The 13,738-nt window shown below is 41.2% G+C and overlaps 1 protein-coding gene across 1 annotated transcript in view; it reads left to right on the forward strand.

Annotated features, from left to right (window-relative positions):
* Nucleotides 1–13,738, forward strand: part of fer1l4 (fer-1 like family member 4) — a 38,237-nt gene that overhangs the window by 1,289 nt on the left and 23,210 nt on the right. The window contains exons 2-18 of the mRNA XM_059328884.1: nucleotides 874–929; nucleotides 4,258–4,346; nucleotides 6,610–6,709; nucleotides 6,832–6,926; nucleotides 7,179–7,223; nucleotides 7,512–7,676; nucleotides 7,781–7,841; nucleotides 8,326–8,457; nucleotides 8,717–8,779; nucleotides 8,884–8,968; nucleotides 9,095–9,263; nucleotides 10,888–11,068; nucleotides 11,693–11,879; nucleotides 12,341–12,420; nucleotides 12,560–12,685; nucleotides 13,231–13,300; nucleotides 13,448–13,551. Of these exons, the coding sequence (XP_059184867.1) occupies nucleotides 874–929; nucleotides 4,258–4,346; nucleotides 6,610–6,709; nucleotides 6,832–6,926; nucleotides 7,179–7,223; nucleotides 7,512–7,676; nucleotides 7,781–7,841; nucleotides 8,326–8,457; nucleotides 8,717–8,779; nucleotides 8,884–8,968; nucleotides 9,095–9,263; nucleotides 10,888–11,068; nucleotides 11,693–11,879; nucleotides 12,341–12,420; nucleotides 12,560–12,685; nucleotides 13,231–13,300; nucleotides 13,448–13,551 (1,808 nt within the window). The remainder of the gene's footprint in view (nucleotides 1–873; nucleotides 930–4,257; nucleotides 4,347–6,609; nucleotides 6,710–6,831; nucleotides 6,927–7,178; nucleotides 7,224–7,511; nucleotides 7,677–7,780; nucleotides 7,842–8,325; nucleotides 8,458–8,716; nucleotides 8,780–8,883; nucleotides 8,969–9,094; nucleotides 9,264–10,887; nucleotides 11,069–11,692; nucleotides 11,880–12,340; nucleotides 12,421–12,559; nucleotides 12,686–13,230; nucleotides 13,301–13,447; nucleotides 13,552–13,738) is intronic.

The raw sequence follows: 13,738 nt of genomic DNA on the forward strand, positions 1-13,738 counted from the left end.
TTTATGTAATGTTTGTTTGTTTATGGGGAAGATCTGTAGAATTAACCCAAAACATTCACCTCAATCAGTTTATTAATAACTTAAAATAATCTGCTCTGACGGTCACTCCACGGGCCTGAAACACAAAAAACACAGTAAAAATTATTCTGTCTGTCTGTCTCTAACCTGTCTGTCTCTCACCTGTCTGTCTGTCTGTCTGTCTCTCTCTAACCTGTCTCTCCCTCACCTGTCTGTCTCTAACCTGTCTGTCTCTCACCTGTCTGTCTGTCTGTCTGTCTGTCTGTCTGTCTGTCTGTCTCTAACCTGTCTGTCTCTAACCTGTCTGTCTCTCACCTGTCTGTCTGTCTGTCTGTCTCTCTCTAACCTGTCTCTCCCTCACCTGTCTGTCTCTAACCTGTCTGTCTCTCACCTGTCTGTCTGTCTGTCTGTCTGTCTGTCTGTCTGTCTGTCTCTAACCTGTCTGTCTCTAACCTGTCTGTCTCTCACCTGTCTGTCTGTCTGTCTGTCTCTCTCTAACCTGTCTCTCCCTCACCTGTCTGTCTCTAACCTGTCTGTCTCTAACCTGTCTGTCTCTAACCTGTCTGTCTCTCACCTGTCTGTCTGTCTGTCTGTCTGTCTGTCTGTCTGTCTGTCTGTCTCTAACCTGTCTGTCTCTAACCTGTCTGTCTCTCACCTGTCTGTCTGTCTGTCTGTCTCTCTCTAACCTGTCTCTCCCTCACCTGTCTGTCTCTAACCTGTCTGTCTCTAACCTGTCTGTCTCTCACTTGTCTGTCTGTCTGTCTGTCTGTCTCTCTCTAACCTGTCTCTCCCTCACCTGTCTGTCTCTCACCTGTCTGTCTCTCACCTGTCTGTCTCTCACCTGTCTGTCTCCAGGTTTCACCCATAAGACCAGAGTCCTTCAGTGTGAGAACTTGGCGATCTTCAATGAGGTCAGTAAACTGTTGAACCAATCAGAGCACAGAACCATGATGATGTCATAACGACGAGGTCATCGTTCAGGTAGAAGCTCAGGTTCAGATCACCTCCATTGTGTGTGTGTGTGTGTGTGTGTGTGTGTGTTCCTGCAGTTGTTTTTCAGCTTCAGATTGAAACTATTTTAATGGATCTGATAAGAAACTGTACCACTCCTACAGTACACACACACACACACACACACACACACACACACACACACACACACACACACACACACACAGCTGCTCCTTGAACACACTCACACCTCCAGACGTGATTGTGTTTTATTGAACTGAAACCTGTTTTCGGCTCCTGGACAAATAAATCAACAAAACGACCAATCAATTAATCAAATTAATTAGTTGCTATCAGAAAACGAAAAAAAAACAAAATAACTTTTTCGTTAACTGAAATAAAAATAAAAACAAGTTTTTAAAAAACGATAACTAACTGAAACTGTATTTTGTGGTTACAAAACTAACTAAAACTAACTAAAATTAAAGTGAAAATGTCCTTCGTTTTCTAAACTAAAACTAATAAACTAAAGCTAATAAAAACTAAACTAAAACTAAGCATTTTACAAAAAATAAAAACTAATTAAAACTAGAAAATTCACTCTAAAAACTCCTCGTCAAATGTGTTAGCTGTTGTTTTCTTCAATGCATGTTAATGTCTGGTTCAACTAAAGATTCATTTGTTTGGACAAACATAATGATAACAACAAAAATATCTGATAAGAGTTTAATTTAAGAGCTGATATCTAGACATTTAACATGGTTTTATTCATAATAACCAAAATCATTAACATTTGTGTCTTTTTATTGGTCATTATATGTCTTTTTTGGTGTTTTTGTTCCTTCTTGGTCAATTAATTGTTGTTTTCTTCAATGCATTTTTAGTGAGTTTTCAGACCCCCTTAGAGACTATTTTTCAAGAAAGCGACTGGAGACAAATCCAGCTACTTTTTCTGGTGTTATTGGAGACTTTTCTTGTGTTGTTTGAGACTTTTTTCTAGTGTTATTGGAGACTTTTTCTTGTGTTATTGGAGACTTTTTCTGGTGTTATTGGAGACTTTTTTCTGGTGTTATTTGAGACTTTTCTTGTGTTATTGGAGCCTTTTTTCTGGTGTTATTTGAGACTTTTCTTGTGTTATTGGAGACTTTTTCTGGTGTTATTGGAGACTTTTCTGGTGCTATTGGAGACTTTTTTCTGGTGTTATTGGAGACTTTTTTTCTGGTGTTATTTGAGACTTTTCTGGTGTTATTGGAGACTTTTTTCTGGTGTTATTTGAGACTTTTCTTGTGTTATTGGAGACTTTTTTCTGGTGTTATTGGAGCCTTTTTCTGGTGTTATTGGAGACTTTTGGAGAATCGTTCTTACTCTTCTTAACGAGTCGAATCGGCACAGTCCTCCTGCAGCAGTCTCTCCCAGCTGCAGAGCCGGAGGGGATGTTAACCCCCTAACAGGCTAACAGTTAGCTCTGTAGCAGTACAGTGTGTATGTGCTAACAGGCTAACAGTTAGCTCTGTAGCAGTACAGTGTGTATGTGCTAACAGGCTAACAGTTAGCTCTGTAGCAGTACAGTGTGTATGTGCTAACAGGCTAACAGTTAGCTCTGTAGCAGTACAGTGTGTATGTGCTAACAGGCTAACGGTTAGCTCTGTAGCAGTACAGTGTGTATGTGCTAACAGGCTAACAGTTAGCTCTGTAGCAGTACAGTGTGTATGTGCTAACAGGCTAACGGTTAGCTCTGTAGCAGTACAGTGTGTATGTGCTAACAGGCTAAGAGTTAGCTCTGTAGCAGTACAGTGTGTATGTGCTAACAGGCTAACAGTTAGCTCTGTAGCAGTACAGTGTGTATGTGCTAACAGGCTAACAGTTAGCTCTGTAGCAGTACAGTGTGTATGTGCTGCTGCTGCAGGAGGTGTTCACTTAGCGATCTCTGTTTGTTTACAACAAGCACCAGACACTCTGTGCACAGTTAGTGATGCTGTTAATTCACCATCACGATGTTTATGATCAGCAGAGACTCTGTGCATAATTAGCCATGCTGGTTTGTTTATGATCAGCTGCTGACGTTGTGTACAGTTATTGACGGCGGCCACAGTTGCGTCTCCGTGTTTAATCCACCAGCATGTGATCACCGTGGAAACTGTCACTAAGAGATTACGTGACGATCTAAAACCAGACGTCACCTCCAGAGTCTCTTGATCCCTCTGGTTCTGGTTTAATGTGGTTTAACAAAGGTAGGAGATGTTTGTTCTGCTGGAGCCTCCACCCAACCAGACACCACCTCAATCACCTCAATCACCTCAGACATGGAGATAAAATAACTACAGGAACTCTGAGGGACGAGAAACAGCAGCAGCTCTGTTTGTTCCTCTGAGTCACGCTGCTGTTTGTTCTTCAGGTGTGACCAGGTGTGTTCCTGTGTGTGTGTGTGTGTGTGTGTGTGTGTGTGTGTGTGTGTCCTTAAAACCTGCACATGGTGATGAATGATGTGGTAGAGAATATAGAGAACAGACAGAAATAGTCTTTATCTTTTCTCTGTAGTTTGAGTTTTTCTCTGTTTACCTCTGGCTGCAGGACATCTCTTCCATGTCCGTCACCTTGTTTTCCTTTCTGAAACACTGATGTTTGGATATAATTCACATAACTGAGCCATCTAAAGCCAGACTTCACATTATTTGGTTCTTACCAAGATAAAATAACTTTAGATTTAAAGTGTTAGGTAATTTATCTGGTTTTAAGAGTTAATTTCTTATTTTAAGTGTTCAACATGCTTATTTCTAGATTTAATAATCTTAATTTAATAAATCTTGTCAAGGTTAATTATCTGTCCATGCTAAAGATCATTTCCCTCAGATTTACTGTTTGATCTGGTTTTAGACCTTTTTATCAGAGCATCATGCTTTAAATGTAAAAACAAGTTCTCTACTCTCCTTCAGATTAAATATTTATCCTCTAACATCAACACATATTATAGAAAAGTCCATTTAGTTCAAGTCAACCAAGTATTGAGTCATATAGACGACAGACTGTTCATATTAAACAACATTTACATATTAAACACATCTTTTAAAATTGGTCTTTTGTAATATTCACATTTATTTTTGAGACAGTGAATTTAATGTCTTCATTAAATGTAAGATATAATCATTATAATTAGAATAAATTAAATAAATGAAGACATGAAATGTTTCTTTCTGTGTGTAATGGATCTATAGAATGTGTTATTGAATTACTGACATAAATAAACTTTTCTGTCATATTGTGTGTGTGTGTGTGTGTGTGTGTGTGCAGCATTTCCGTTGGCCTCACTACGGTAAAGAGATCAGAGATGAAGCTTTATCCATCAGCGTTTATAACTGCAGCAAAGTCTTCTCCAACAGGTAACACACACACACACACACACACACACTCACACACACACACACACACAGTAAACAATGTAAAAAATACCTAATTATCAGTAAAAGTTCTGAGTTGAAAACCAAAAGTCTGGTTTGTTTCTATATTGTTCATTAATATCTGGAAGCTGAGAGTTTTATTTTGTGAAAACAAGAACCAGAAAATATAGAAACTCAAGTTTCCTACAAACAGAAACACTTTCATTTTCCAGACATTAAAATAATCACTCACCTTTCAGAGAAATTCACCGTTCTGAAGCAGAACATGTGACCTGCGTGGATCCTGTAGATTCAATGAGAAAATTAACTGACGCTGCAGTTCCACACAACATCAGTTTCACCTCGCTCTCACTGAGAATACAATACAATCAATAAAGTATTATTCTTGGTTCATTGTTTATATTTTAGATGACTGCAGGCTAACAGCTCTCACACCGTTGAGCTAGCTGGCCGCTAACACTGATGGAAACACAGATAGCAGCTAGCTAGCTAGCTAGCATGCTGATTTGAGCCACTTGGTGTTTCTTTCTCTCTTTTTTTTCAACTCTTTTTATTGATTTCCTCATTTTGAACAGAAAACATATCAGACACTACAGACACCAACACATTTACATTAAAACGTCATTCAAGTTGTTTTTTTTTGTGATCAATTTTTTATTGGTTTTTCCATTTAGTTTCAAACAAACAAACAAGCAGGTGTGGCAAGCAGCAATTGGGCAATAATAGCAACAGCAACAAAGAAGAAACAATGGTCGTGTAGCATAACAAACAAACAAACAATAAATAAATAACAATGGCAATACTACCAACCAAACATCAACAATATTGAGTGTTTAAAAATAAGAAAAGGGAAAAAATGAAGAAAAAAGGTCATTTAAGTTGTATATTTATGGAAGTAGACAGATGTGGGAGATTAATAAAAAAAATAAAAAAAAAAGATTATACCTATATATGTACCCAAACATGTATACACTCTTCAAAAGTAAAAAAAATAAATAAAAATAAGCAGAGACAGGAATAAAAATACATTAAAATAAAATAAAATAAATAAAAGTTCTTTCCTTCTAATAAGAGCTCTTCTGTAACTTGTGTTCTGGTTAAAATAATCAATAAACGGCCAAATTCTATAGAACTTTGTTTCCTGATTTTTCAGTCAGAATCTGATTTTCTCTAAATGTCTCATAACATCTGTCAGAAGATTTGCATTAGTTGCTGCTGCCTTTTGTTTCCAGTTAAGTAATATCAATCTTTGCGCAGGTTTTCGTCACCTTGGTGTTTCTGTAGAACAGAGTTGTTGTCAACATGAAAACAGATTGTTGTTTGCATGTCATATGAACATATTTGGGCTAAATAGACCACTGCGTATATAATCTGAAGCACTGGTCCGTCTCGCTAACTAGCCACTGAGCTAACGCCGGCTAACCGGGCTACCTGTCTACCTGTCTATCTGTCTATCTGTCTATCTATCTATCTATCTATCTATCTAACTGTCTATCTGTCTACCTGTCTATCTGTCTACCTGTCTACCTGTCTACCTGTCTATCTGTCTACCTGTCTACCTGTCTATCTGTCTACCTGTCTATCTATCTATCTATCTATCTATCTATCTATCTATCTATCTATCTATCTATCTATCTATCTATCTATCTATCTATCTATCTACCTGTCTATCTATCTATCTATCTACCTACCTACCTGTCTACCTGTCTATCTATCTATCTGTCTACCTGTCTACCTGTCTATCTGTTTACCTGTCTACCTGTCTATCTATCTATCTGTCTACCTGTCTACCTGTCTATCTATCTATCTGTCTACCTGTCTACCTGTCTATCTGTTTACCTGTCTACCTGTCTATCTACCTACCTGTTTACCTGTCTACCTGTCTATCCGTCTACCTGTCTACCTGTCTACCTGTCCCGTGGTTAATGGCGGTCTGATATGCTGAGTGGAAACCCTCCGTGACTAGAGCGTGCACATCCAGCAGTCAGAGTGCCGACCACCAGGAGCTGAAGATGGATTTACCGGGCAGGATTAAGATGAACTCTTTTTCTTTTTTGGGGGGCAAAGAAATTTCTTTGCCCCCCAAAAAAGAAAAAGAGTCGTTTTAATTCAACTTTGATTTCTTTGCTTTTGTTTTTAAATTTTCCTGAAACTTTAGTACTTTTTACTTTGTTTGACTTTGTTGTGCTTCACCTGTGTCTGTGTCTGTGTGTGTGTGTGTGTGTGTGTGTGTGTGTGTGTGTAGACTGCTGGGTCAGCTGGTCATCAGTCTGCAGCATGTGGTCTCATCAGGGAGGCTGCTGCTACGGGAACCGCTGTCTGACGCCAACTACAGCCTGACGGATGTAAGGACACACACACACACACACACACACACACACGCACACACGCACACACACACACACACACACACGCACACACACACACACACACTCTCTCTCTCTCTAAGCCCTCCCTCTGTGTTCAGATCTACATAGAGCTGGACATCAGGTACCACCCGGTGGAAGGAGCAGCAGGAGGCTGGGAGGGGCTCGACTTCCTCAAAGTCCAAGACAACGACGAGTACGAACCTGTCTGTCTGTCTGTCTGTCTGCCTGTCTGTTTCTGTCTGTCTGCCTGTCTGTCTGTTTAAGATTTATGTCAGAGTAGAACAGAGAAACAGTTATTAGACCTCCTTGTTTTCTTCAGTTTCTTGTTCATGTTATTGTCTGGTTCAACTAAGAAGGAAACCAGTTTGTTTGTGTTGAAGTTTAGTTTGTAGCTCCAGACCAGCAGGAGGCGCTCTGACAGACTTTCCTCTTCTTTCATCCACAGATCAGCTCTGATCATCAGGAACGAAGGATTCAACGACCCTGAAAGGTTCAAAACTACACAAATCACACACCATTTAAAAAACTGGATACTGATACCGGAGTATCTACGAAGAGATAATAAAGAGAATGTCGGGTGAAATATCGGACAAGTATCAGTCAGACTCCAGGACCTAATTACCCCCAAAAATATGTAAAATTACAAAAAAAAGTAAATTTGCCCCCAGAAAAATGTAAAATTGCTCTTCGTCTCCTGAAACCAAATCTTCCTTCGAGCCCTGAACTAACAGATAATAAAACACACTGAGTTTTTATTCTCTCTCTCTCTCCCCGTCAGTCAGCTGATCGTCGCTCGCCCCGGCCAGCTGGAGAGAGAGGCGCGGCGTTTGGGGCGGAGCCTCGTCCGGACCGGGGACGAAGACGACGATGAAGACGATGATGACTTTGATGAAGACCTGATGGACCTGGAGTCTCTGGACATCATCTTCACTCCTCTGCTCAGGTTGGTGCCTTCACTGACCTTCTGTTCATCTGAGCGCCGAGCCACCACCCTGACCTCTGACCTCTGACCTGTGTGTGTGTGTGTGTGTGTGTGTGTGTGTGTAGTCGTTGCAGACCGAGGTCCAGGAACGTTGCTGCAGCGACTCCGAGGGTCCAGAGCTTCCAGGTGAATCTTTAACTCTAAACTTAGAGTCCTAAATAAATTATAACGAGATCTTCACCAAATTAAATGTTGTTTTATATTTCATGACATTTCATCAAGTATTTATAGGTTACAGTTATTTACAGTTGAACCTGTGTGTTGTATTGTAAATCTCATTTCATATATTGCTACATGAAACTGTCTTTTTTTATTTTATCTTTGATTTTATTGTTATTAATTTATGTATCTTTTGGATTTCTTGTTGTTATTCATTTATGTAAAGCTCTTTGGTCAGTCCTGGTTGTGTAGAAGGTAAGAAGAAATCTAGAAATAAACATGACCTGGACCTTATTTTACCTCAGAAGACCTGATTCGAAGTGATGCGGTGGTTTTTAGATTCAGTTTGCAGACGGAGCTCCAGACATTCACAAGAAACCACAAAGCTACATCACTAAAGTGTGTGTGTGTGTGTGTGTGTGTGTGTGTGTGTGTGTGTGTGTGTGCACAGGTGAACGTGAACATCCTGGAGGCTCAGAAGCTGGTCGGAGTGAACATCAACCCTGCTGTCTTCATCAGAGTGGGAGGACAGAAGAAACACACAGCAACACAGAAATCCACCAACTGTCCCTTCTACAACGAGGTATATATACATTTATATATATATATATATATATATATATATATATATATATACATACATATATATATATATATATATATATATATATATATATATATACATACATATATATATGTATGATTTAAAGACAGGAGTTAAAGACTCCTTTCATTGAGATATTGTTACTGTAAATGTGCTCTAATGATGGTTGAACAGGCAGTTAAAAGGTTAAATAAAACCAGGTTAATAAAATATAAACAATCTGTTTCTCCTCTTTCAGAACTTCCAGTTTGAGTTCCAGGATCCTCCTCAGATCTTCTTTGATAAAGTCATAGAGATAAAGGTAAGAAAGTCATAAATAATAAATAAAATACATATATATTAAAGTAAATAATGTGCTGTAGTTGCTGTTTCTGCTGCTGAACCTGAAGCCGTCTGCTCCTCCAGGTGTTCCACAGACGGACTCTGGCCTTCCTCATGACCCACATCGGCAGCTTCAAGATCGACATCTCCACCGTCAACAACCAGCCAGGTAACTCCGCCCTCACGGGGAATTTCACATATTTTTTGGGGAGATTTTACAATTTTTTGGGGGTTAGTTTTACATGTTTTCAGAGATCTGATCACTGTCTCTGACCTCTGACCTCTGACCTCTCAGACCACCGTTTCTACCAGAAGTGGGCTCCTCTGACGGACCCGGCAGACACCAGGTCAGGGATCAAAGGCTACGTGAAGGCCAGCCTCAGCGTCCTGATGAAGGGGGACGCTCTGAGCATGCCCAGTCTGCCGCCACCGTCCACGTCCGGCGCCAGCGAGGACATCGAGAAGTCAGTAACAACATGCCACCGACACGCCACCAACACGCCACCAACACATCACCAACACGCCACCAACACACCACCAACCAACACGCCACCAACACATCACCAACACGCCACCAACACATCACCAACACGCCACCAACACACCACCAACCAACACGCCACCAACACGCCACCAACACACCACCAACCAACACGCCACCAACACGCCACCAACACGCCACCAACACACCACCAACCAACACGCCACCAACACGCCACCAACACACCACCAACACACCACCAACACGCCACCAACCAACACGCCACCAACCAACACGCCACCAACACGTCACCAACACGCCACCAACACGCCACCAACACACCACCAACCAACACGCCACCAACACGCCACCAACACGCCACCAACACACCACCAACACGCCACCAACACTTCACCAACCAACACGCCACCAACACGCCACCAACACGCCACCAACACGCCACCAACACTTCACCAACACGCCACCAACACGCCACCAACACGTCACCAACACGCCACCAACACGTCACCAACACTCCACCAACACGCCACCAACACGCCACCAACACTTCACCAACACGCCACCAACACGCCACCAACACGCCACCAACACGTCACCAACACGTCACCAACACGCCACCAACACGCCACCAACACTTCACCAACCAACACGCCACCAACACGCCACCAACACGCCACCAACACGCCACCAACACTTCACCAACACGCCACCAACACGCCACCAACACGTCACCAACACGCCACCAACACGTCACCAACACTCCACCAACACGCCACCAACACGCCACCAACACTTCACCAACACGCCACCAACACGCCACCAACACGCCACCAACACGCCACCAACACTTCACCAACACGCCACCAACACGCCACCAACACGCCACCAACACTTCACCAACACGCCACCAACACGCCACCAACACGTCACCAACACGTCACCAACACGCTACCAACACGTCACCAACACTCCACCAACACGCCACCAACACTTCACCAACACGCCACCAACACGCCACCAACACTTCACCAACACGTCACCAACACGCCACCAACAAGCCACCAACACTGGCGCTTAAATATAAATGAATATAATGATTACCATCTATATCTGTATCCTCCTCTTTATATATAGTGTTTAAAAATGTATTAGAGCAGCTGTCATAAAAACGAGAAAACATAAATATTTTAGAAATCTTTCAGAAACTCAGAGCAGGTTGAGCTTCTCATTCTTCAGTCAGACGTAGGAGAAAAAATCAGTCCAATGAAAGTAGAATATAATAATGTATGATATATTTGTATTTGCTTTTTAGGGTCACATTTTATGCTCTCAGTAAAACAGTAAGTGAGTATTTGACTGAGTATTTAGTCACTGACTAAATCAGTGTTGATCATTGACAAGTTCCAGGCTGCAATAATTCAACTTGTTTTTTACTTTGCATGTAGTTTATTGAAAATAATTCATATTTTCTGTTTTTTTTCATCTAAAAACATGGTGGTGTTATGACAAAAACATTTAAAGGGTTAAATATTTAAAAATGAAGTCGTGTTTGTAGAGAGAACATCACACTGAGGTTCTGTCTGCAGGAACCTGCTGCTTCCTCGCGGGATGCCCTCCGAGCGTCCGTGGGCTCGGTTCCGGGTCCGGATCTACCGGGCCGAGGGTCTGCCCACCATGGACGCCGGGCTGATGGCCAAGATGTCAAAGGTCACGGACAGGACGGTCTTCATAGACCCCTACGTCAAAGTCACCTTCGCTGGACAGCAGGTACCGGAGACGTTCTGTTCTTTAGCAGAACCAGAACCAGAACATCCTGAGAACTTTAACCCTTTAACTCCTCCTGAGAGGACCATGGGTGGGATTCTTTATTTTATTTTAATCTAAAAATGAACAAAGTTTCACTAAAAGTTGACATAATCTACTCATGTAGGTGAGTTGATGTGCATTCACATCAATACATTTTTTTCATGAATTCCTGGTAACATAGTTTAACAAATTGTAATTTTACGGCTGAGGCGTTTCTGACCCCGAATAATTTTCATAATCCGATTAATAAAAGTTAACTTTCATGGAATCGCTTGAAATTTTCAGCACATGTGCCTCTCTGCATCCTTTATAGATCAAATACATTTAAACTTTCTTCATACATTTTTACGTGTTTTATATGTTTTTGACACTAAAGTGTTTCTGCTGCTTATTTACACAAAATCAGGTCTAAAGTTAGAGGTGTATCCCATCAATCTTATCCAGTTCTCCCAAAATCTGCTTCAGTCAAAGTCGTGAAAACAACTTGTTCGTCTTCTGTGATGGAAGCAAACAGAAATATTTAAAGGACTTTTTTTTTAAACTTCACTATTAAATCAGTATTTTCTGCTGTGTGTTGGCGTGCAGGGCGAGACGTCGGTGGCCAGCGCCACCAGCTGTCCCGTCTGGAACGAGGAGATCTCCTTCATCGAACAGTTTCCTCCTCTGGCTCAGCGAATCAGAGTCCAGATCCTCGACGACGCCAAGATGGGAGACATCGCCCTGGCAACGCACTTCCTGGACCTGCTGCAGATTTCTGACCCGACCAGGAACGGTACGCCCAGCTCTCCAACCCACACTCTATAATAGTAATAATAATAATGATAATAATAATCATAATCATAATAATCATAATAATAATTATAATAACTTCATTTGTACAGCACCTTGTCTTGTCTTGACAAGGTGATTGACAATTAATCAAAAAACAATTAAAAACACATATTGGATGGATAGATAGATGGATAGATGGATAGATTGATTGATTACTTTCTTTATTGATCCCTGAAGGTAAACTGGGTTGTCACAGCAGTCTGGTATTCAAGTACAATAAAATACACTAGAATAAAATACTGAGGTAGAATAAATAAAAACAACAATAGAAAAAAACAGAATAGAACAAGGACACTGAAGAGTTAAAAGAAGATCAGTTGGTAGGTAAGGAACAAATAATAATAACAATACTGTCTGTATATATAAATCTGTCTGTCTGTCTGTCTGTCTGTCTGTCTGCAGGCTTTAATCCGACCTTCGGCCCCTGCTGGGTGAACCTGTACGGTTCTCCTCAGAACTCCACCCTGGGAGACGTCCACCAGGTAAACCAGACTGACCTCACACCAGCTGATGTTTAAAACAGTAATACAACATGTTGGAAATGAAACAGTGACTTGTTTTCTTCCTGAGTTAAATGAGAAGGTCTCATGTCTGGACTGGACTAACCTGTCTCTCCTGCAGGCTCTGAATCAGGGTCTGGGTGAAGGAATCTTCTACCGCGGTCGGATCCTCCTCGCTCTCACCGTGGAGGTTTACTCCTCCCCCGCCGCCGTCGTCCCGGATACAGCCTCCGCCGCCCTGGGGAAGGTACCTAACCCCAACCCTAACCTTAACCCAACCCCCTAACCCACACTAAGCCCGACCCCTAACCCTAAACCCAACCCTAACCCCGACCCCCAACCCTAACCTCTAACCCTAAACCTAACCCTAACCCCCAATTTTAAAAAGTCTGTTTAATATGTAAATGTTGTCCTCTGAACAGTTTGTCATCTATATGACTCAATACTTGGTTGAAATGGACTTTTCATCATATTCTAATTCATTGAGATGATCCTGTACTGTTATGAGGTTTAATTAATAATAATAAAAATCACTTTAATGTTTTATGTTAAATCTTGAACTGAAAATTAACTATAAGCTGTCAGTTAATGTAGTGGAGTAAAAAGTAAAATATTTTAGCCAGACACAGAGATGCAAAAACATTTGTCATGTGGTTGTATAGCAGCATCCATGGTGGAAATGATTCATTTTAAACATTATATCTGAACTTCTAGAAACAGAAAATTTTTATCCCACATCTGGCTCGTTGGGAGCTGGTCAACCTCTCTGAGTCCTGCTGGTGTGTTTTCTAGATGAAAGGAGCTCTGGGGAAACTGGGACTGAGGAAGAAGAGGAGCAGCAAGAAGGAGAAGAACAAGGAAGGTCAGTCAGAGGAGAACTTTAAAAGAGAGAGGGCGTAGTTTATTATTCTTTATTCTGACGTGTAAATGTCAGTGACGTTTGATATTTCTGCAGTAACTCGATCCTGAGCAGAAAAAGTCACAGTTTGTTTACTTGTTGTTGCCGTAGTGACTGCATCTGACAGCGGATTGGCTGACGACTCAGGGGAGGCGGGAATTGAGGTTCCAGAGTCCGTTACCGTGGAGATGGAGGAGATCCACCCGCTCCCTGAGGTCAGTGACATCATCATCATCATCATCATCATCATTATTGAGACATTAAAACACTGTGTCTTGGTTCTGTCTGTGATAGTAAATAATTATGTCATATATAATAACTTTTCTACTTTAGTTGTTAATAAAATGAAGTGTTGTTTATTTTTCTTCCATCTTTATATTTGAAGTCTATATGATTTTCCTG

The sequence above is a fragment of the Centropristis striata genome, chromosome 3 (genome assembly GCF_030273125.1).
Source record: "Centropristis striata isolate RG_2023a ecotype Rhode Island chromosome 3, C.striata_1.0, whole genome shotgun sequence".
NCBI classification, from domain to species: Eukaryota; Metazoa; Chordata; class Actinopteri; order Perciformes; family Serranidae; genus Centropristis; species Centropristis striata.